Here is a 24841-nt window from a genome sequence, read left to right as displayed (position 1 = left end):
ATTTATAATATATAATGTTAGAGTTTTATGAATGGAAAAAACAAATAGAAGACAAAAATTGTAGTCAATATGTTATTACATCAAAAAAAACAGCGCGGTAATGTAGAATATATATATTTTGATTGTCATAGATCTTATAATCCACGTCTTTTGAGCAGGTAAGTTGTGTTTACATATTAATTTATTAATTCAAATATTGTATATAATTGTATATTATTGTGGTATTGTTAATTGGTATGTATTATTTATAAAGGGAGAAAAAAATTCAAAAGCAAGTGTAAAAATTGGCTGTGTTTGTCCATTCATGTGTTATTGTACAATGAATGGTTTTTATTATTATTTAATATTTATTAACGAAATACGAAACGAATGTCGAATTTATTATATAATTTACTATAATCTGATAAGTATAGAAATGGTTGATAAGAAATTATGTTGTCAAAATGTTAAATCCTGGCGCATGCGTGATAAGCACTTGGAACGTTGGGATTTGTCCCGGCGCAGATCCAATCGTTTATTTTGGGCTGGTCAATAATCCAAGACCGTGGTACACAAACAATAATAATGTTATTATGACCGTGATCTACATCGTGCTCCGACCACGGTTATATCTTAAACCATTGCTTCGACTCATGATAATATCGACGGTTTGGGGCGCAATCTACACGAGCAGGTGGTCAGCAGACGAACAGCAGCAGCGGAAGCAGCTGTTAGTACGTAAACAAAAGGACCGTGCGTCGATTGGAGGACGGGATCATCGTCGTATGATTTCGTCCCTTCCGCTTTTCGTTCTCACCAACCAGCACCGCGAAATTCTCTGACGATTTGCACCTTATACGTATCACACACGCGTTCGCGTATCATGTCCCATCATAGATCTACAAACGTATCAAATTATATAGGTGTATATAATATTATATATATATAAGTTTGTACATCTCGTACGTGGATGAACTTTTGATTTTATTTACATAATACGCTGGCACTAAGCACAGAGGGAATACGAAATCGTTTTTTTTCCTCTCTACACACGAGACCACTGTGCACCTACGTCAGTCATACCGCTGTCGTTTGTCCCGTTTCCGGATTATATTAATTCAGGTACGGCTTGTATAATATTTACCGTTTGCACGCATAATTTGCGACAATAACAGCAGTGTAGATATAATAATAATAATAATAATAATTATCATTAATAATGTTATAACAAACAAGGGGGACGGTGGCTCCAGACCGACCACCCACGTCAAAACGAATTGGATCCGCTGCTGTAAGGCTCCAATAATATTGTCGTTACTCGTTATTATTGTGAATTGTCGTAATGTCCTCGTCACTAGCCGTTTATGCACTCAGCGCAGGCCTTTAAGAGACCGGGATCTCAGTCTCCTCGAATCTCCAGCGGCATAACGGTGCCCAAACTCTGCCGTCGCGACTCGCGAACGACCGACTGCAGTTGCAACGGTTGTCGATTAACGGGAACAGATTTCGGCGGCGGCGGCTAGCGCAAGTGCGTGCGGTGGATGTTGGTCCGTCCCGTCTCCCTTACCGCCGCGCGTTTGTTAGGTTATGTTTGCTTTGTTGTCACTCGATATTCTATGTATATACATGTACGCGTATGTGTGCTGCGTGTAGTGTATTATTATTATTTTTCCACTTCTCTCTCCACCGCCGCAACTGCATTACCTGTACATGAGTTCTTGAATGTCCATCAGACATCAGCGCTATTTTCCCGAGTGTCCTGTACGCAACCCGTCTCGCCGATTGTCTTTCCCGTGCAGCCGCCGCCGTCTTTGCCGCACTCAGCCAAAGGTTAGACGGTCAACTTTTTGATTTTTCTAATCCCTCGCCCCCCCATACACGTTCCGTTTTTCGTTTTTGATAATAATAAAATATTTTCATAATTTATCGTGGGCAACCCTACAATTGTTTTCATTGCCATTCGCCGTGTCCTAGTTGTTTCCTTGTGATATTGTAATTTCCTTTTGTCGGAAACCATTATTCGTATAATTTATATTCTCGTTCTCAAATTACACAGCACACTCGAATTTTAGAGAATAGACTCGTGTGTGTGTGTGCGTGTGTGTGTATTGTGCCTCTATTGCCGTGTCAAAAACGATCAACAGGTTTAGTGTGGGTTTGGTGTTACTTAACTCTTAATTAATATTCGAATCCTCCTTTTTTCTGTTCCAGCGTTTTGCGTTCATACTACTTTTTTTTTAAAAAAAAAAAAGGTGAAATCATGACAGATTCCATAAAGTTTGGTCCAGAGTGGTAAGCACGTCTAGGTTTTATGTTTAATGTTTTCTATTTTATTTATTTTATCTTCTCCTATTTTGTCAACACTTGAAATTTTGCACTTCGATTGTCCTCAATGATTCGATGTTTTATTAATTTCACAGTGCAAATTCTACTGTAGTGCATGTGGCTCTTGTTCTTATTTTGGACGTAACAAATCACCGTTTCCCTTAGTAATTTTTCATCTGCTAGTTTATTAAAATATTATTAGTGTCAATTTGATTCATTGTAAAACTGTTAGGTATAATTACTATTTACCTTTGTACAAAAGTCCTCATTCCAAGACCAGATTTTCTAATTGTATTTCCTACCTTATTCATTCTATGAAAGAACCTACCATACAAATCGACTAGTGTTTAAACACTTTCTGGTACCTATAAAATCTTTCTAGTTATACCTATGGTCATAGGTACTCAGATGAAAATTAAAAAAAATCTTTTGATTGTATTTAATCTACATTTATAAAAAATATCTAATGTTTTATCTCCTCTATCCATCTATGATATTTACAGTAGAATTTGTAACAAATTAATTTTTATTTTGTTAAAACTAGTTAGCTATGAGTAGGAAATAGTAATTCTTTGGCAAACATTCAGAACCTTCATTTTATATATTTCAAGTTTCAATATTTGTCATCTTTAAGTATTATGAAATTATATTATACTTTGTAGTTGTATACACCGGTTAAATATTGAAACCTCCACTGATTAAAATCCATAAGTTATATATTTATTAAACTTGTATTAACCATCAATTTAATTTCTTAAAGTTTAATGCTAATATAATAATATATATTTTACTTTTTTTTTGTTTTGTTATGTCAAACAATTAATTGTTATTATTTGCTTACTGTATATGCTTTGCTTTTTTTTTTTTTTGAAAATATCTAATATTTTCAATTTTTTTAAGCTATGAATATCTACAATAACTATTAAAAATAAATTTGATTATCTAGTTTATTTAATATTTTATAATGAATAATTGTATTCATAATATTATATATGTTTGTTATATTTTTAATCATTACATTATTGCATTAACCGAGGCATTATCCATGTTAATTCATTCTTAACAGAAATAATATATAATATATTGCATATGCTTTCTAAATCTTACTTAATCATCTCTGTAATTACCATTCAACGTTTATATATATATATTTTATATATATGAACACAATTTTTCATTGAAATTAATACATAATTGTGCTACTGATTTTAGATTATTAAAATAATTTGAGTGTTATGATATTGTTAAAATTGGTTAATAATTCAATTTTAATTTAAATGTATTAAGTATTAACATATGTAACTATTTACGAAATAGGTTAAGAAATATGTCTCAAGGCATATCAAAACCACAGCTTGCTGAACATCGTTATGGCCGAGAAGAAATGTTAGCCTTATTTGATATCTCGTCATGTAATATTCCACCAGAATCGCTTAAGGAACTGTCTATGGTGTATAATGACAAACCTCAAAATCCTTTGTCTCTACAACAAATGTCTGAAGAAGAAACTGTATGTTATTATACTTAATATATATCAAAAAAATTAAAATCTTTAGACTAAACTATAATGTTAATGTTTTTTCAGAGACTTTGGAATCGAGGTATAAATAGTGATACCATTATCAGGGCATCTGTTCGAACAACTGGTGGCAGAGGTACTACTAATATTGAAGTTCGTGGAGGTAGTACAAGTGCCAGAGGACGAGGTGGTCGTGGTGGTTATTATTATAATACTACACGGCCAGGTTATGAAGAAGGCCCAGAAGGTGGAGGCTCACCAATGAACCGAGGTCCACACAGACCTTTTGAAAGACTTAACTCGGTAAAATATTATTTTTTTACTCGAATGTAATTTATGCTATTAGGTATTTGATTATTAGTTGACTTAGGTTATTAAGTGTTATTAACTTTTACTGAAAATCAATATTACCCAACTTATAGTTACAATATAGATGCAAAGTGATCACAGTGATAACATTAATATGTTAATTCAATTTATTATACCGCTTAGTTCTGTACAGTATATTAATTTATACATCTAAAATGTCTATATTTGATATTGTAATTTTACATTATAAATGTTAGTACTTTCCTGTTATATAAGACTACCTTGTTTTTTAACAACATCACAATATTGTTTTCTAAGACTACCAAAATTATATTTTCCTGTTATACAAGACAACGGCTATTATTGCGACTTCCACCGAAGATTACCTCCGTTATCGTGACTACCACAGTAATTGAACAATATCATTTTTTTTAATATATAATTCGAATGTAGTAATTTCCATAATTATTTATTATTTTATTTGTGGATCATAGGCGTGTTTACGTGAGGGGCTAGGTGGGCACTGCCCTCCCCCCCCCGACAGACTGCTTCCAACAAAATCATGCCAGGATAAAAAAAAAGTTGTATGTACCCTGCAGTACCTATAGATTTTGATTAATTGTAATTTTTTTTATTTACGCATTTATTAATTAGTGATTATATGATCATTGTAATATTATGTTCATCGATTTTTTATAACTACATAACATGCAATGGTACTTTTGTGCCCATTTACCAGGTCTTGCGCTGTGATATCTAACCAGTGATAATATTGTTTTATCAGCTGAAAATTACCAATTATCATTTCAAAAATGTGTTTAGATATTTTACGGCTTGTTAAAATTATTTAAATTTTGTCAGAAACTCAAATTATTTATTACTGATTAGTTAATAGTTTTACAATTTGTATGTTGTTTAACTTGTATAATGGATGGGAAAAAAGTATTTTTATTGTTTTAACAGTGGTTATACTTTTTGATCATTATTAAAAAATATTCCTACCTTTGTGAATTTTCTTATATAAAAAATGAATGTTTCTTCATGTCTCAAAAAAATAGGTCTCACAATTTAAAAATTTGTTGTGCCCCTTCAGCCACCAAAGTCTGAACACGCCTATGTTGTGGCTTTACTATTTTTGTTCATGTATGTGTTCGGCGATAACAATGATAATATTATTCTTAGTAGGTATTATTTTCATTATTATTTTATTGTTTTTAGTGGCGTTTACCATGTAAAATATATTACAAATGAAATCTGGGTATTTAAATCTTTTCTTTATTTCTTTTTATTTTATATGATAAATTTGAATGTGGCCATCCCCACAATACCTACATGTTAAAAAAAAATATCAAAGAATTTAATATGATTAATAAAAAAGGTAGGCTGTGATAATAGGAAAGTGTGCAAATTTTGAAAGTCTTAGTTAATAGGATTGTGATGTTTCACAAAACATTCGCGATAGTCGTGAGAACAGACTTAGTCTTAGGTGGTAGTGATATGAATATAGTTATCCACAATGATATCAGACAGCAATATTCTATTGATCTGTCAACCGGGTTGGATTAGGAAATTGATACTGATTAAAAATGAATAGTGTAGCTTGATACTAACTTAAAACAACTGAACTGTATAAAATTAACTATTTTTTAGAATGAAAGAAATATGAATCGCAACGGTGAGTTTACAAATGATTGGAGGGGAAGAGATGAATCAAATTGGTGGAGGAAAAATAGAGGAGGAGCACATCAAGGCCAATCTGATGAATCTAATGGTCGTTGGGGACGAACTCGTTCAGATTCTTATAACAATGATAGATGGCCTGCCGGACGGCCAACATCTAAATATGATGAAGATGAAGGATGGGATCGTGGTGAATCTAGATGGTCAAATACTGCCACAACTCACGAACGTCGAAAACTTGATTGGGGAGAAACCTTGCCGGAATGGTACTTAATACCTATTAGGGGTTTTTTTTTTATGATGATATTAAATAACATAAATATTTTAGGGCTGTTGATAATCCTGGTGAAAAAGGTGGAAGTTTTGATTCGTCTGGTGCCTTCCATGACAATCATTATGTAGAAGAACACCACTATAACATAGGAGATGAACTGTCACGAGAAGTATGATAGCTTAAACAAATTTTAAAGTTCTAAATAACAATCGGTATTCAAAATTTTATTTTATTTTAAGGAGGGGCGAGAATATGAAGAAGATAATGATAATGGTGATACAAGTGTTAATAATATAGAAAGCTCAAATATCTCACCTATAGATGATAAACAGCTAAATGGCCGAGAAAAAGAAGGTGTGTATAATGTTTTAATATATAATATGTAACAATAAATAAAATTAAACGCTAGCAGCTGTTTTTAAGGAGTTAAAAAAAGCAGTATTTTTAGTTTGTGTGTTGTAAATACTAAATTATTATAGTTGTAGTATTATGAATGTTTAATATTGAGAAGCTGATTTTAAATAAATTGTATTGTTAAATTGAATTGTTTTTCATAAGCACTTTCCTTTTTTTCTTTTGTTAGGCAATTAATTTGATTAACAAAAAAAAAATGGATATATTTCTGTAACCAGTTGGATATAATACTTTTGGCATTTAATAATATTGAATATTACTTCATCCATCAATAAATTTAAAGTTCATTGCTATCATTATGTTTCTAAAACTAAATATATATATATATTTTTTTTACCATCAAATATTAATTATTATATTTCTTAAATCTTAATTAAGTTAAACTAAAAGGTTAAATTGATTTACAGTATTTATATTTTAATATTTTCTTGATGACAGTATTGAATACCCAAATTCAATTATTAATATCAATACCAAATAATATTGTAATAAATAACAACTGATCTGATGTTTTTAATTATTTAGAAGTTGTATCGTCTTCAATATCTACTTCACCATCGCATAATGAAGAAGTAATTTCTTCCCCTGAACGTTTTAAATCCATGAGACAACAGCATCAACATAAAATAAATTCCCAAATAACTCAAGAAGTATTTATACAGAATGAACCGGTAATGATTACTCATCCTGAACCTGTAAGAATCCAGCAGATTCCAGATATTCCAGTTATTCATAGCAAAAGCAGTCCAGCAATTCCGCTTATGTCTGACTGTCAACCTAATAAAATGGAAAATATTAAAAACTTGAGAGAGATGCCTGGTATAGGGAGTCATATTGATAGTACTAATATTAACCCTATCCACCGATCAACGAGTGAGTATTTTCTTTACTGATAACATTTATAACATACTAAAAGAAGAGAGCTAATAATTATTAAAACTGAATTTAGTTACATACATTTGACGATTATTTTTAGTTCCATTATTTGCTAATTTTGTTTAATTTTAGACCCAATCTATATAATTTTAAACAAGAATTAGATTATGGTCTTAATGTTCAAATGTTTGCATTTAGTTAATATTTTAATTTAATTTAGAATTACCATAATCATTTTAGGTTTAAATGCTAATGCTCATCATCGGATTGATACATTGGATGCTGAGGCAGAATCAATGGTATCTAGATTAACCAGTGATAACTTTAAAATAGGGCCATCTTCACATTCTCCACTCGCTCCTCTTACTAACAACAAATGGTATTATAGAGATCCCCAAGGCGAAGTTCAAGGTAAATAATATGCAATAAAGTTTAATTCAATGATAACAATTTGAATTGTTTAGGTCCTTTCTTGACAACTGAAATGGCAGAATGGTATAGTTTGGGATATTTCCATGACAACATGTTAATGGTGAAGAGAGCGTGTGATGAACATTTTTATTCCTTAGGTGATCTTGTTCGATTAAAAGGGAATGTACCATTTTCAGACACTCCATTTTCGGTATTAAATTTACTTATTAAAAAATTATAATCAACATATTATATTTTATAAATTTGATATTTTTAGGAGCATGAAGTGAAAATTAGTAGCCGAATAGGAGTACAACCTCCTCCAACACACAGCCCTTACACAATGAATGAATCTTTGGTTCTTCAACAGCAACAGCAACAATATCAATACAGGCAATTATTTTTAAAGTAAGTTACTGTCATAGAAAATTTATAGGCTTATTAAAAAATGTTTTCTGAATGATACATGAAAAGGTGAATTCAATTAAATCTTATTAAATCTATTCATACGACCTTCACCTTAAGACATGGGTCTGCCCTAATATCACCGTAAATAATCAAACTTCTCTCGACTCTGTTTAACACTTAAAACTAAACCTTTATAAAATACTTACTTGTTTAAGTCATATTAAAAAATACAATTAATACTCAATGCTTGTTCATAATTTAATACTAATAAAATAAAACACTACCTTAAAATCAAAACAATTAATATATAAATCACTCTTAAAGCCCATATGAATGTACATTATTCAACTATGGAGATCGGAAAAAAATCAAATTCAAACAAAATACAAGCGTACCAAAACAATAAACTTTGCAGAATTACAGTGATCTATCATTTATTTCTAACCTCACCATTCACAGAGACTGACATTAAAACTATAGAGAAAGAAACTACTTACAGTTTTTTATAAACTTTCCTATACTAGATAAAGAAAACTATATTAAACCAATGATAAAAGATTTACATATCCCATCACTCCCAGAAAATCCTTCATCGCTTGAAAGAAAATGTTTTTTAAAATCTAATCCAATCCTTAAACGTAAATTTCGAGCAAAAAGTCTAATGGGTAGATCCTTAATCACGCAACCCCAATAATGTTTTTATCCCCTCACATATACATATTGTGATTGATTGTGTAGATTGTATATTTCATAAAAAAAAAAAAGTAAGTTTGTATCCGTTCAAATATTATTCATTATTTTATGAAATTATAAAATAAGGAAGAAAATTAAATCTTTATGCGCACCCATATTTAGCGGCTTTTTTGCGTGTGGCATAGCTGCGTGGCCTTAGTCAGCTTTGTGCCACGCGGCACATATGTATCTAGGCGATGCAACATTTGTTTTCGACTATAATGATTTATAAAATAATATTATTATATTTAAAAATAAAAATTGATGTTGTTTGGTGCGGCTTTCCCGATAATACGTTCACACAGTCATTCATAGCTGAGCGGCTTTCCTTTGATATAGACTGCCTATTAGGCTATTAGGTAATTTTGCCATACAGCATTCTATAAAGCCGCAGAAAACAAATTTGTGACGTTAGACTCATGCTGCGCTGCAAAAGCTGCTCAGTCTGGACGCACCTTATGAAGTATATATTTTAATTTTATAAGAACGTTTTATTTCTTAGGCAAAGAGAATTAGCTATTCAAAGTGCAGTTCATCAACTATCCCAATCTGAAAGGTGGAATACCCTATCGCCTATAGAACAACAACAGGTAATAATTAAATTAAATTAATTTTTTTGTTTAATTTTATTGTATATTACATACATGTGTATATGTTTAGTTGATCATGCATCATATTCGAAATGTAGAAGCAAACACAGCAATTCCTCCAATGTTTGCACCTCCCATTCTTCAACAACCTCAGCAAACACCAAATATACACCCCATGAACCAACCACCTAATAACAATTTAATGGTGATGTTATCTCATATGCAACAACAGCAGCAACAACATTTCAACCATGTAAGATATAAATTTAAAAAAAAAAAACAAATAATAACATTGTTATGTATTATAGCAAATTGATCCTAAACATATTCATTCTATACCACCTTCTCAACCAATGACACAACAACTCGACCCTCTCCATTCGCTAGTACAAAGTATGGGAGGTCTAAAAACATCCACACCACCACCAGTAAATTCAAGTCACCACCATCAAAATTCCAATATTATACGACCAAGTAGTGCTCAGCCAGAGAGCAATCCTATATCAGATCTTTTAAGGCAATTGGGTGCACCTCAAGATAAACCTCTCAAGGTAATTTATTTATTTTAATATTATTTACGTTAGTTTTTTGTTATTAATGTACGGTTAAATCATCAGATAACTGAAACGAGTGTATGGGGTATGGATTTTTCGGGTCCAGACAGTAAACCTAAAATGAATGGTCCAGTCGGTATTAGTGGTTGGCAAGCCGGGTCTTCCAATGAAACATCTCAACAAACACCAGGTGTCTTGTGGGGATCTGGAGAGTATACTAAAATTATTGGAGCTGACCATAAAGCCATTGTAAGTAACATCCTTTAGTTTGCTATTTAAAAACTTATTGTTAAAAAATATTTTAATGACTATATTGATATGAAATTTTTTTTATCTTTTCCGTATTTTACTGATTATATGTATGCATGTAGGAAGAAACCATAAAAGAAGAAGCAAGACGAAGTCAAGAAGCTAGAAAACAAGAAATGTATTTGATTATTATTTAATATTTACAAATTTATTCTTTAAAATTAATATTTTTTACTACTCAAATTTGTTTTAATTTATAGTAAACAAAATGAACAGATTAAAAAAAGAGAAGCAGAGAAGTCCAGATTACAAAAAGAATTAAAAAAGAAACAAGAACTTGAAAAAGCTCAACTGGAAGAAGAAAGAAAGAAGGTGTGCATTCTTAATAAACCCATCTACTAAATTTTTTTAAAAACATGACTGAAAACAGTAGTTGTAATTTATTAAGTAGTTAGTCAATTTTGTGTTGGATGTAAATAATTTTTAAATGTTTTCGGAACTGGTAGTCATTATTGAGAAATAGTATATTTGTGTTGCAAGGGGGTGGGAAGTGAGATATTTCAGTCCCAGGCGACGTGTGCGGCACGAGTCCCAGGCAAGGGTCGCATTTCGCCAAAGACTGAAATTGTCTTCCCGCACCAGCCACACATACTTTTTTTTGTCACTCCTCTGCATTCATCGATCACGACTAAGGTAATGCAGATAACTAGACTATAATTCTACGACAACAATATTTCATGAAAGAAAAAAATTGGTTTTATTTATTTTAAGCGTGTCACGCATGGAGGCTATAATATGATTGTAAGATGTAACCAAAAGTTTATGTTTTGTAAGGACTGTTGTATGGATTTCACTATTTCAGTGTCTGATTATGCAGGGTTTACGCGCGTGAAATGTGCGCTCAGCACTTTTGGGGATTTCCACTTTATCTCCCAACACTTTGGGATTTCCACTTTACTGCCCGGCATTTTTTGGGATTTCCACTTTACCGCCTGGCACTATTAGGGATTCCCACTTTAACACTTCCCGCTGGACGGAAAAAGGACGCTTTCCAACGCTTCAATCTCTGTCAAAAACCAAATTTTCGGTGCAGGCATGACAAAAACATTATCTCACATATGTTTATTAAATTCTGATTGACTTAATTTTATTTTTATGGGATGATTATATAATAACAAAATTTATGTTATTAAAATGTTATTACAAATTCAAAATAATTTTCACAATTCTAAACTGCTCATAGAAAATAAGAACTCTAATTATAGATTAAACAATAGTGGCCTATGCTGCTTTGACTGATATTAATACATTTACTTATGTTATGTTTGTGTAATATGATATTATTTCAGGAAGAAGCTCGTAGAATTAAAGAACACGAAAAAAAGTTAAAAGAAGACGCAGAAAAGAAAAGAATTGAGAAAAAAAAACTAGAAGAGGAACAAATGAAAAAACGTGAATATGAAAAAAAAATAAAAGAGGAGAAAGAAAAAAGACTGTCAGAAGAAAAAAAGAAAGAAGAGGAAAAACGACTTCTAGAAGAAGAAAAAAAAAGGTTAGATTAATTGCATTATAATAAATTATGATAAACTAAAAACTGTACATTGTAAATTTATTATTCTTTTCAAACCTATAAGAAAAAAACCCTATTACTTAATTATTTTATTTTAGAAAATCTGATTTGAAAAAAAAAGAAGAACAGAAGAAAAAAGATGAACAAAAAAAGAAAGATGATTTAAAACGAAAGGAAGATGCTAAAAAACATGATCAGAAGAAAAAAGAAGATGAAAATAAAAAAAAAGAAGATACCTCCAGAACAAGTTCTGTTCCCATAGTTACTGAGCCACAAAAGGTATTCCAACTTTATAGAATAATTATTTTAATGCAAATTTGAACTAATTTTTAGAAACTTGTAAGTTCTCATATACCTACTTATATTTTATTTTTTCATGATTATACTTAATAGGACATCAACCCACATGTGTTGTTTCCATTTTACATATTTACAATGTACCAAAATTCCACAACACTTAGGGAAGAACTTAATCTGTGTAGTAGTGTTTTTAATTTTTTTTATCAGTTTGAGAACATTATTATAATTATCGAAAATTATCAGTTAGTGCTATCAAAAAAATGAAAACACTACAACACAGATAAAGTTCTTCTCTATGCATTGTAGAATTTTGGTATTTCTACTTAAGTTATATAAATACAGAGGGAGTAAAGTATATTATATCTGAGATTTTAAACATATATTCTTTGATTTTGTTACAAGGTTGAACTTCTGTTCATTTTTTTTGTAGGTATAGTCTTCAATGAAAAAACAAATTGGCTTCTAATTCTAGAATTATTTTGTAGTTTTTAATTTCCACCATTAATATTAACCTTTAATGACTCGCAAGGAGTAATTATTTACCTGATTCTATTTTTAATATGCTTTAAATTATTTTTGTGAATTCTACGTCATACTGTGTACAATCACAAAAATGTCAAAATATTATTATTTTAATTATGTATTCTTGTATATATAATACAGTTTAAAATTAATTGATTACTTCAATATAGATTAAAACAATTTCACTTGGTTATTGCTAATTAATATGAAAATATTTAAATTAAAAAAATTGCATTAAAAATATTATTTGAATGAAAAAAAAAAATACCCAGCACTCACAACTATGTGGTGCGATTAGTGATGTTGATACTTACTTCTGATACGAGACTTTTTGGTATCGATATAATGTTACGATACTTTACTTGGATCGAAAAAAATGTTCTCATTTTGAATCGAATCTAGCTGGTGCTACAAAATATCAAACTAGAAATAATCATTTATCTAGTTCTCGCCTACAAAAACTTTTATTCTTAAGTGACTTACCTGGCAAATGTTGGTTTTAATGTTAAATTTTTATGATTTTATAACTGACAATATTTATATTTTTGAATGTAATATATATTATTATATATTATTATACATAAAATACTAATAAAAAAAAATAGTATCCATACTTTTTTTTCGATTTAACATCCCTTTGTGTGTTATCATTTGTGTTACTTAAATGTTAAACGCGTAGTAAGGGCATTCTTATCATAGACAATGGTACTTACTCGTATAGATGAGTCAGAAGAAATTATTATATACAAAAGAGATGTAACAATGTTGTAGTTAACAATGGTATGAGTTTTATTCAGCTTACAGACTTTAATACAATGCGGCATCCATAAGTTAAATATCAATGCTTTTGACCGATAGTTTGTTCACTAATTATTTCTTATCAAGTTAATTTCTGAAAATTTGAAGGTGATAAAAAATGTCTTTATACTCAGATTAAACTTCTCCAGTTTGAGAAATTGGATCAAATCAAATTATTGTAACAGTATAATTAATTTTAGCAAATACAAAAAAAAAACTTGAAATATGCCTGGTGTTTTGCTTTTTTTTAAATACATTTAATTGGTTTTGTTCTGTATAGAAGAAGAAAAAAGAACCTCAAACAGTGGCACATAATGGTATTGAAGCATCTGCACCATGGGCTGCTACAGATAAAAAAAAACAAGTGCAAGTAAAGTCAATGGCTGAAATTCAAGCTGAAGAACAAAAACGTGAACAATTGATGAAACAAAAAGAACGTGAACGCGCTGAACGAGAAATATCTATGGTAGCAATTGAACAGGCGAAACAAGAAAAAGCAAGATCTGCAGTAAAAATGCAGTCTTGGTCTACTGTAATCACTAAAAATGTTCCTCAGTCTATTCCCATGGCTAATAATTCTGTTTGGGGATCATCTAATCAAATGAGTATGTTTACTTGCATTTAATAATTTGCTTTACTTAAAAAACGATTGTATTATAAAATTATATATTATGAATGATTGATGAAGTTAATAATTTGTTAAAAATAAAAAATAAAATTTATAATTTTTTTTTCATTTATAACTCAATTGAAAAGATAAACTCAAGTTTTAAAATTAGCATTGAGTTAAAGATTTTATCTTTACAAATGAAAATATGATTTATTTTATATTCTAGATACCGATAAACCAATGGTTCAAAAATCAAATAAAACACCTGCTGTTACAGTTAATAATAAAACTAATGTAAAGAATGTAGCAAAAACTGTAAATCAAACTGTACAGCAAACAAACGCAATGAAGAAAGCTATTGAAAGTAGAGGTGAAAATAATAATTGTACCGACGAATTTAGCCAGTGGTGTTGTAAACATTTAGCAACTCTCAACAAAAATACTATTGACAGTGAGTATTAATTTAACATATTACATTATAATCTGTTTTAACGTAACATTATTTGTTATTAGTACCAACATTTGTGACATTTTTAAAAGATGTTGAATCTGAGTATGAAGTAAAGGACTACATTCAGAGTTATCTGGGTGATAATAAAGAAGTTCGAGAATTTAGTAAACAATTCTTTGATAAACGCCTAAAAATACAAAATAAACAAAGGAGTTCTGATTTTGTGGAAATGAAAGTAAGTTTTTATACTCATACTTTTGAATAATTTAAATGTATGTGATCTTTGATTTTATAATATTCCTATTCTAAGTTCGTCTCTGTATGAAATCAATCATCATTTAATTTAAATGTTATGACTGTGTTCCATGCATACATATTCCATTTTATTTTGAATATCTGTGTTTATTTAAGGAGTCTTCTAAAAGTTATTAAATATTAAGTTATTAAATAACGAGATAAAAAATAATAGCCGTTCTTCTTCATACATATTTAGTAATATGACCCAAGTTTCTTCAAATCCTCTCATTAAAAGTAATTGTCATTTTTGTGGAACTAGTCTGTAACCCAATTGTAACTTAAATTTCATTTCTGAAAGATCTTTCTTCCAGAAGACTAGAAGAGTTTGTATTGCCAAAATGCATTTACTTTAAAGTATGTAAAAATGGATATATTTTATTTTATTTAAGGTATTCTGAAACATGTTCATTTTTAATTATCGTTAAGAAACTTATATATATATTTTTTTTTAAATAAGTTGTGTCGGTGTGTATCTAATTATAGCCTTGTTGGGCACTTTTTTAGGTTTATATTTATTTCTTAGAATTTAATTAAATGTTATGTTTATTTTTACAGAGTAAAAACAAAAAACGGAATAAGATGGTGCCACTAGATAATAAAGTACTAGGCTTTAATGTGGTCGCTTCGGAACGTATCAATGTCGGTGAACTTGATCTTGGCGAATAGGAGTGATCATATAAGTGATAACATATCAGCTCGTTTTTATGTAATCTTGGTTTTTTAGGAACGTTTTAGGCCTTGAAAATTAAAGAAAACAATCTTTATTTAAGTATTAAATATGTCCATGTTTTTCGTTGAAAATACTTTTTTTTTATTTGATAAATATATATATTTAAATTAATTATTTTCTTTTTATTATTATTTTTAAATGTAAATATTTAAAATTAATAATTATACTATTGTTAATTTTTAAAAAATTAATGTTGTCATACATTTGTACAAATGCTTGCATATAATGTTAACATTGATTTTTTCGTTAACTGTACAAATTTACCTAAAATCCATTTCTAAAATCCGTTATTTAAACTATTATTGTAATTACCATAAAATATTAATAAATATAATTGAAAATTAGTATAATATATAATTTTTTTATAAGATTCTACCAGGTATAATTTATTTTTAAATATTAAATTAAAAATTAGCGTCCATGTATGTATGATGAATCTTTAAATGTTTTACATTTTTATTTTAGTTATCTAAAAAAACTGCTGTATTGAAAGGTTTTATCAGCATTGAGTAGGTCACCGCACGGACTAAGATTAACTGGACTGGAAACAAACAATGGTGCACGGTTTACGAAAAGATAGACAAACATTTGTTACAAAAGTCGATGAGAGATTGTGGCGCCATCTCTTAGTATTTGTCTTTTTTCATCAGCTTCATACACTGTTCTATGACTATTCAGTGAGTTTTTCAATTTTGTCACTACAATTGCCTGTTAATTTTCTGTAACAGATCTTGTTTAAATAATAAAAGTTTGTTTCCAGTCCTGTTAATCTTAGTTCGTGGGTCACTGTAATACTAGTTTTAAATTTGAAATCAATAGTTATATATTATGAAAAATGATTCTGAGCAGAAACAGCAAGACAGCCTATATTTTTGATGTTATTTTGTAATTATTTATATTATTACTGGTAATTTTTTTTCTTTTATTTCTATGGTAAGTTGAATTAATTTTTGGCAAAAACATTGATTATTATCAACTAAATTATAAATCAATATAGACTTATTACAATAGAACGCCAGAACGGTGTTGATAGAATTTTGGTATAAATAGCTAAACATTGGTCTAAATGTTTTAAAAGATTAATTGAGTACCATGTGGTTATTTTATCATTGAACACTCATTATTTCAATAAGTATAAATTGATGTACAAGATGTTGGTCCACTATTCCGCTTATAAAAACATTAAACACTCAGAACTTATAAACTACTCATCCAAAATTTGATTTTTATGTATCGATAATACTCAATAAAATTTACCTTTCAATATGAAATTAAAACAGTATGTTGTAATTCAAAAAATATAAAAATAAAAAATATTTCAAAATCTATTTTTTTTATTAAAAACATTAATAATTTATGAATAATGAGTGCCGTAATAATATTAAATGAATCACCCAGTATAAAACTATAATTGTTTAAGTATTAGGCATTGGAATGTTTTTACTATTATTTTTAGAGAAGGTTTCTACATTTGATCATCCAATTTCTTCAAATTTTCGAATTCAAATACTATAGCATACTATATATATATACTATATATTATGCTGTACTAGTACTTTTAATAATTGTCAGTAGTGGTAACTTACCACTGGTAAGTACAATTTTAAGCACATTTTGAGGAAAAAATGTTTTCAACAAGAATTGAAAAAGTTGATAGTTTTAATAAATAACTATAAACGTATGCAACGTTCAATATAAGTGGAGTTCATTCGTTTGTGCATAAATCTATATTACATTGTCGTTTAAATATAAAATAGGTAATATCTGTGTGTGAAAGCTCCAACTATGCCCAAAATCACATTTTACTAATTAATTAATTAATTATATTATTAATAATACATTGTATATTATCAGCTTCTCACCAATTGATCCCACGACCGACGACTGACTTACTGCCGGGCTGCACACAGTGGTCTGAAACCCATTTTTAGATGACCGAAAGTGCTATTCCTAAAAACTAAAAAATGCTACATTTTAATGTTTATTTATTTTTGTTGAGGTATTTTGGTGGGAAATTAAAAAAATGAAGTCAATCATTTGATTATTGAATGTTAAAGAACTGTTTGATTAAAAAAATATAGATGTTTATCGATTATTTCCCTCTAATACGCTATAAATATTAATTAATTTTAATTAATATTTTTAAATTTATTTAAAGTTGATATTTTTATAATTCACGCTTATTATTTTATTATTTTGTTCTTAAGAGGCTGTCAGCGCACTATTTGTTTTCTCTCTCTGGCTCACACGCAACATAGACAAAATGCATTTACCCAAAAATTTAAATTTACAATTTTTTTTTTATGTTTTTTGAAAGTCGAATACAAAGTCAAATAATAATAAAATATAAAATCGATATGTCATTCCCTCAAAAATATTATTCTCTATCTTTTTTTTAATAGGTAACTTTACTCTAAGATTACTTAGGCCATAGAAAAAATGATTTTGCGTAAATGCGTTTTGTCTATGTTGCGCGTGGGCCAGAGAGAGAAAACGAATAGTGCGCTGACATCCTCTTAATATCATACCATCAGAGAAAAATAATATTTTTTTTTAATCAAGAGTAATACGAAATTGAACACAAACAACACAAGGATTCCATTATTTTTTTTGGTGATTTAAGAACATAACTAAAAATTACGCAATATTTTACGTAATATTAAATGCAGACATATTTTTTGCCTAAAATTGCTTTTTAATGTAGGTACAGTGTACTTAATATTATAGTATTTACTACAATAAATATACCAGCGTCATTTTGAAAAAACCAAGATATCAGACATTTTGTCATGAGACATAGTTTATCGTCTTATCTATTATATCAACCGGGAAATAATGATCACCATTATATTCTTCATGACAAATTATATATACTATAACTCAGTAAAATATTACTTTGATTACACTATTATTAACTTTTTTACATAAGTATACCAATTATTTGTATTTCGTCGTCTCAGAATGAAAAGGTTCTAAATCAATTTTTTTGAAAAATGGTTTTTTGCATAATATTATTTAAAATTTTTTGTTGTATAATTCAATCCTGAAATCGTATGGATCCGTTGATTATTCAATGAGATACAGAGAATAAAAAGGTTCTAATTCATACGTGAATGATAGGTACGGGCTCACTTAAAAACGTTCTCCTGAACAATTATAAAAATTACGTTAGAACCTTTTCATTCTAAGACGACAATTTTTCTTTAGCTATATTTTATCTACTTGTCAGTTTTCATTATACAATAGGCTATTTTATTATTATTTAGCAATGAAATCCATTCTGATAGCACACCCCCTCCCCCCCTTGCAGTAGATGACCAGACCACAGACTTCTATACTACACTAGATAAGGATACAATTTACATTGTTACAAGTGAAGCTCAGCTGTGGACGGCCGCTATTTTGTTGGTTGGTAAAACATTTCATTTATTATACAAAATGAATTAGGAATAGTATTTTTTTTAATGATCGAATGAAATAGTAAATGTAAAATGACTTACACAAAATATTTACTAATTACTGTACTCAACCGGTCGCATATTAACAATACTGTACATTTCTACACGACCACTGTTTTCTGATTGGTCGATTCAAATTTGCCGCCAAATATGCGAAAAGGTAGGCACTCGACGGTCAGTAGTCAGTTATCCCGTAACGGTGGTGCGCAACGTCTCGCGTACGTCCGTTGTTTTACGCCGGTACGCATCCGACAATGTGACGTTCTGTTCAAGAAGATGTCAGCGTAAAATAAAACGTATGCAACGCTCCCAGTGGCGTTCACGGGAATTTTCGATGGGGAAGGCTCTGAAAATACAAAAGTTGGGGCTCTGCCCCCCATACCCCCCGTAGTCATAATAATTACAAATTTTGTACTAAATTATATATCAACAATTTTATCAGCAATATATTCCCCTCCGAGACATAATATTAATATTCAAACTATATAGATAACTTTAGCACTTTTAGTCAAAACTTTATCATATAGGTGGTGACTTCAATGCCAAGCACCTCAGCTGAGGCTGTCGTACAAACAACCCAAGAGATATGGTTCTCTACAATTTTATAAATCTTAAGGGCTACAGAATCATCGCGGCCCCCGAACCAACATAATGGCCCACCTCCTTACGCAAAAACCTGGGCATACTAGACATATTTGTATCCAACACACCTCGCAACGTATTCTGCGCGACTACCAATCTCTTAGAACCAAAGAACCCTGCTCGAATCACTCTGCAGTACTCCTGTCTTCCATCCGGCTTTCTCTACCAAAACTCTTTTTCCGTTCAACTGATAGGCTTAAATTTCATGACTTGGTGGATCAAAACATAAATTTAAAAGTTAGTCTTAAATCCCCCCAAGAAATTGATGTAGCTATAAACGACCTAACAAATGTAATCCAATCTGCAGCTTGGGCTTCTGGTCCTACTAAAATACAGTATTCAAATGTTGCTCCTTCAGTTGCCGAACATATTCGTATCCTTATATCCTATAAGCACAGAGCAAGGGCTGTTTACCAACATTCACGTCTTCCATCCCACAAACGTATCTATAACATACTATCCAACTCGCTGAAAAAAATACTTGCTTAACATAAAATCAATCTTACCAATCAAACTTATCACCTAATGGACAGCTACCAAAAGTTTTATAAAATACAAACCTCCGCTAGTTTCTAACCTAACCGATCTTGAAAAAGCTGAACTGTGTAAAGAACACCTAATTGAAACTTTCATGCCTCACCCGGATATACAAATAACTTTACATACTGACATACTAAATCGTTTACTTGATATCCCTCTTCCTATCTCTCCCACAGTTAAGCATTTCTCCGGGGTTCGACCTAATAACTGCAGAAGTGACCAGGTCCTTCCCCAAAGGAGCCATTGTTCTCTATAATGCGTGTCTAAGATAGTCATATTTTCCCATACTTTGGAAATTCTCTGTAACAATTCTAGTGCCAAAACCTAATAAGCCTCCTTCCCTTTTTCAAAAAAATTTTAGAATTCTTCCATACATTTCTTCCAGTTCCATATTACCAAATACTCAATTTAGTTTTCGTACCGCTCATTCCTCAATACATCAACTGAATAAACTAGTCGATGGTATCTCATTCCCCCTTGAAAAAAAATGTATTGCTCCTGCGTCTTGAATATATCTCAAGCTTTCGATAGGGTATGTCATGAGGGACTGCTATATAAAATAAAGCCCATATTTCATCCAACCTATTACTTATTAATGAAATCCTACCTCACGGATCGTTACTTTCAGGTCATAGTTAACACATCCTTTTCTGGCTTAGCAAAGATTAGAGCAGGTGTTCCACAGGAGGGTATCCTTTCACCTCTATTATACAACATCTACGCTGCCGATCAACTCACCTCTCCGTACCCAGCTGTTGCGGAGTTTGCCGATGACAAAGCTATTATTTCTATCCATGGTAATCTTCACATAGCTTCCCTCAATCTTTAACTCCACCTTGACCTCATGGCTGATTGGTATAAAAATGTCGTATCAAAGTTAACCAATCCAAATTATTCCATACAACTTTCTCTCTTCATCTTCCTCATTGCCCTATGGTATCTCTTGACAATATTCAAATCCCTTCCTCTCAATCGGCTAAATACTTAGGTCTGACAATTGACCCTCGACTCACATGGTCAAATCATATTAAAATTAAAAGGCTTGCCTTAAATGCACGACTTCGCATCCTCAAAACTCTAATTTCCAAAAACAAACGCACTCCATTAAAAACTAAACTCTTAATTTATAAATACTTATTTGAGATTATGTGGACCTATGGTCTTCAGTTCTGTGGCAATGCCAAAAAATCCAACACTTATAAAATTCAAACCTTCCAAAATAACATGCTTTATAAAATCTCAAATTCTCCTCTTTATATCTCAAACCTAACTTTACACACCAATCTAAAAATTAAAACAATCCACGAAGAAACAGTTACTTTTTACAAACGATTCCACTCAAAACTCCCTTCTCATACCAACTTCCTCATTTCAAACCTTGCTACTTTCCCAATTCTTGGGAACCCTCCCAGGAGGCTCGGAAGGAAATGGTGTCGAGATCTTCTCAATGAGTAATCTAAAGTATAGCAATATACTATATACATTAAAAAAAAAAATCATCAAGTTAGGGTAGTGTTACCACTGGGTGCCTCTTCCCATCAAGTTTTCATATATATATATTTTTTCTATTATCACATATTCTTATTGTTCCTAAAGGAACAGATTATATATACCGTTTAAAATAAAAATAAAAAAAACCTTTATTACCGATTACCAATAATCACTTCCAGCATTCCAAAACTAAAAGTGGTTATCGGTTTTCGGTTCTCAAATTTACGGTTTTTTACCGATTTCGTTACAATCCGAAGCTGGAGCATGATTCATTTTCGGTCAAAAACATAACTCGCGACTTCAGTCACTACGCCCAATATAGTGTTCTTATATTAATTTTTAAAGTAGATTTGGATTCGTCACTATAAATTATATATGCTTTGAAAGTTCCATTTTTCTGATTTTTATTTTATTTTACTTAGAAATTTACTAACAAAAAGAGTAAAAATAGATAATATTCATAATTCAAATTTAAATCCATTGATATAGAATATGAAAGAATGTACGACAATCAAAGCATAATAAATTTAGAGGAGAATTCAAATCTGCTTTCAAAATTTAAATCAGAATATCCTACTGAGCGTAATAATTGAAGTTACTTGCAGTATTTAAAAAAAAAAATGTTTGTAATTGTATAAATTGTACAATATTACCCATATAGTAAAATCGTATAATTAAATTATTACTATACAATATTACAATACCGCTTTAAAAAATAAAATTGTATTTCTTTGTAATTATTTCAATATAATTTATATTTAACTAGCTGAATATAGCGGTTCGTTATATGCAGTTTTTTTTTTGTGGCAATAATTTACTCTATAGGTTTATTTCAGAGTGAGTGTATGTATTTCAATTTCAGTGTACCTCAGTTCAGGGACAAATCGACGTCAGAGAACTTAGATTTGTAACTCAGGCAAATTAGATACAAGCATGCATTAAATTGTCGAGGTTATGACCTCGAATAAAGAAACTATATCTTACGGCCCCTGCAAATATGTCATTTTTAAGGAGTTGTGTTTAGGCAATTATTTCTTTTTATGGCGATATCTGATCGTCTTTCTGTGTATCATGGCTTAAATTACAAGGTTATTGCAATAGTATGCCCGTCGCCCATTATATAATTTTATCACGTTAAGGCATTTAAATGGCAGCGTAATGGGACGACGTATACTGGCTATACTATGATTGGTAAAGCACGATTGAGCATAGACCTTTTTAGCAACACGTTTGAGCATAGAATATTTTATGTGATGTTGCCAAATTCACGTTGTAAAAATTTTGTAATTTATTATTTTCACGTATTAATACACCAATTATTATGATATCTAATATTCATCTGTTATCGAGGTAACTTTTTTATAACTTCCGAAGTTCCGAAATGAATTATCGTTGTCCGTTGATACGTGCAGGTATTATAGTAGGTTAGATGGCGGCGTCGCGGAAGAATGCGAAAGCAGGCCCCGCGGCGTCGTCGGTTCAAACAGAAAAAAAGGTGTTTTAGTAGGTACCATTCTACAATTTCTTCCCCCCTCCAATCTACTTGATGATGATATAACTACACTATAGTCTATAATATATTAATATTATTGGTCGTCTTGTGTCTCCGGTGTCTTGGTTCTGGGCTGGTTTGCTAGAAGTGTTGACAGGAAGAGTTATTCCTATTTTCCACAAGTTGCGGGGTTTACCCATTCCTTGGAATAGCAGGTGAGGTGGACAGTGGTTACATTATATTTTTGGGTCTCTTCATTTTCCACTGAATAGTGATCTTGAAACGACTGATTGACTTGATGTGTTTATGGTTTGATGTCTTCGCTTTTTTAAATAAGGTTTTTGATGCCCTCATTACTTGGTCGTGGATAGAATCGATGTTGGATAAAGCCTTGATTGTTGCGTTCCTTAGAAACCAAGGTGTCGTGGTTATTGTTTTTAAAGAGATGTTTTGGACCACCTTGAGACGACTTCAGTCCCGTTTTGAGACGAGAGCGCCCCAAGCTGGCCCGGCATATGTTAGGTTCGGTATGATGTACTGTTTGTGTAAGGTTAGTCTCTAACAAAGTGACAGGTGACTGCGAGAGTTAAGTAAGGGGTAGAGTGCAGCCCAGATTTGTTTTGTCTTTTTTTGGATGACCAAGACGTGTTTATGGCAGGTCAGTTTAGAGTCTAAGGTTATTCCCAAGTATTTATTTCCGAGGGAACTGAGTGACTGTTTACGCGAAGCTCTTTTAGGTTCCCAGGCGTTTTGTCGCCAGACAGTATTGCAACAGTCTTCTTCGGGTTTATCGATATCCTCCGTTTCGACAACCAGGACATCAATCTGTTTATAAGTGTTTGGATTTTTAATAACTTTAAAGTACCTGCAAAAAAAATGTATTTATAGTATTTATTAAATTTAAAGTTAAATTTATTAAATTGAACGTACTATAAAAAAATGAACGTACTGGAACCAAAATTAAAACGAAAGCAGCGTACATATCAAAGGAAATAAAGTACTGCCATACTGTTTTATGATGTATTTATTAATTATAATGTATACAGATGTGATTGGAATTTGTAATAGCAATTGTAACCAAATTTCACTAAGAGCCGAAATACGTGAACTCACTCGCGCGCGGTTGGTGAGAGATGCTGCATTAAATCGGTATGTAATTTGCACGTGTTATCGCAAGTGGCGTCTATTGATACCCAAAGGCAAGAGGTTTTTTGGCTCGTTATAGGTACTTTCCTTGAACGGTACAGGAATAACGTAGAAAAGGAACAATAAATTATTATGTCGTTGTTTCAACTTCGTTTCAAAAAGTTGGACAAGTGACCAGTGGGTAGTGGGTACTACTCTGCAGGTTTACATTAATCATTACTCATTAGGTATCTTGTGGGCAAGGTCATATCTGAAGGGGGGGCAGGCAAGCCCGGATTAAGACATCTTGAGGCCCAGGGGCCACAGTTTTAAATGAGGCCCTTGTACGAAAAAAAAAATATTAATGTATATAATATGTTCCGGGGTAAAGTAACCAGTCGACGTCAGATAAAAGTATACCAAAAATGATAAAGAAATAGCCTTTAAAGATTGGGTCTAACTTTTTTATTTTTTAAGTTATGGGCCTAGTCTCGC

General features: G+C 30.9%; 1 protein-coding gene across 1 annotated transcript; it reads left to right on the top strand.

Annotated features, from left to right (window-relative positions):
• Nucleotides 1-577: 577 nt before the first annotated feature.
• Nucleotides 578-15534, top strand: LOC100164125 (GIGYF family protein CG11148). The gene is made up of 23 exons (XM_016802714.2): nucleotides 578-1101; nucleotides 2191-2271; nucleotides 3622-3814; nucleotides 3890-4126; nucleotides 5783-6078; nucleotides 6141-6255; nucleotides 6326-6440; nucleotides 7026-7373; nucleotides 7617-7787; nucleotides 7841-7998; nucleotides 8065-8195; nucleotides 9430-9517; nucleotides 9588-9770; nucleotides 9826-10068; nucleotides 10135-10320; nucleotides 10443-10498; nucleotides 10581-10692; nucleotides 11670-11872; nucleotides 12284-12368; nucleotides 13791-14115; nucleotides 14347-14571; nucleotides 14634-14806; nucleotides 15424-15534. The coding sequence occupies exons 2-23, from the start codon at nucleotides 2240-2242 to the stop codon at nucleotides 15532-15534; spliced, it is 3786 nt and encodes a 1261-aa protein (XP_016658203.1). The 5' UTR covers nucleotides 578-1101; nucleotides 2191-2239.
• The last annotated feature ends 9307 nt before the right edge of the window (nucleotides 15535-24841 follow it).

This window comes from Acyrthosiphon pisum, chromosome A2, assembly GCF_005508785.2.
Source record: "Acyrthosiphon pisum isolate AL4f chromosome A2, pea_aphid_22Mar2018_4r6ur, whole genome shotgun sequence".
Lineage (NCBI taxonomy): Eukaryota > Metazoa > Arthropoda > Insecta > Hemiptera > Aphididae > Acyrthosiphon > Acyrthosiphon pisum.
The sequence above is the reverse complement of the archived record's forward strand: the minus strand, read 5'-3'. Positions and strand labels throughout refer to the sequence as shown.

Bases quoted from the DNA above. Each gene is read 5' to 3' on its own strand.
- LOC100164125 (XM_016802714.2), top strand. From the start codon at position 2,240: ATGACAGATTCCATAAAGTTTGGTCCAGAGTG. The intron at 9,518-9,587 runs GTAATAATTAAA...GTATATGTTTAG, and splicing joins CGCCTATAGAACAACAACAG to TTGATCATGCATCATATTCG. The intron at 11,873-12,283 runs GTTAGATTAATT...TATACTTAATAG, and splicing joins CTAGAAGAAGAAAAAAAAAG to GACATCAACCCACATGTGTT.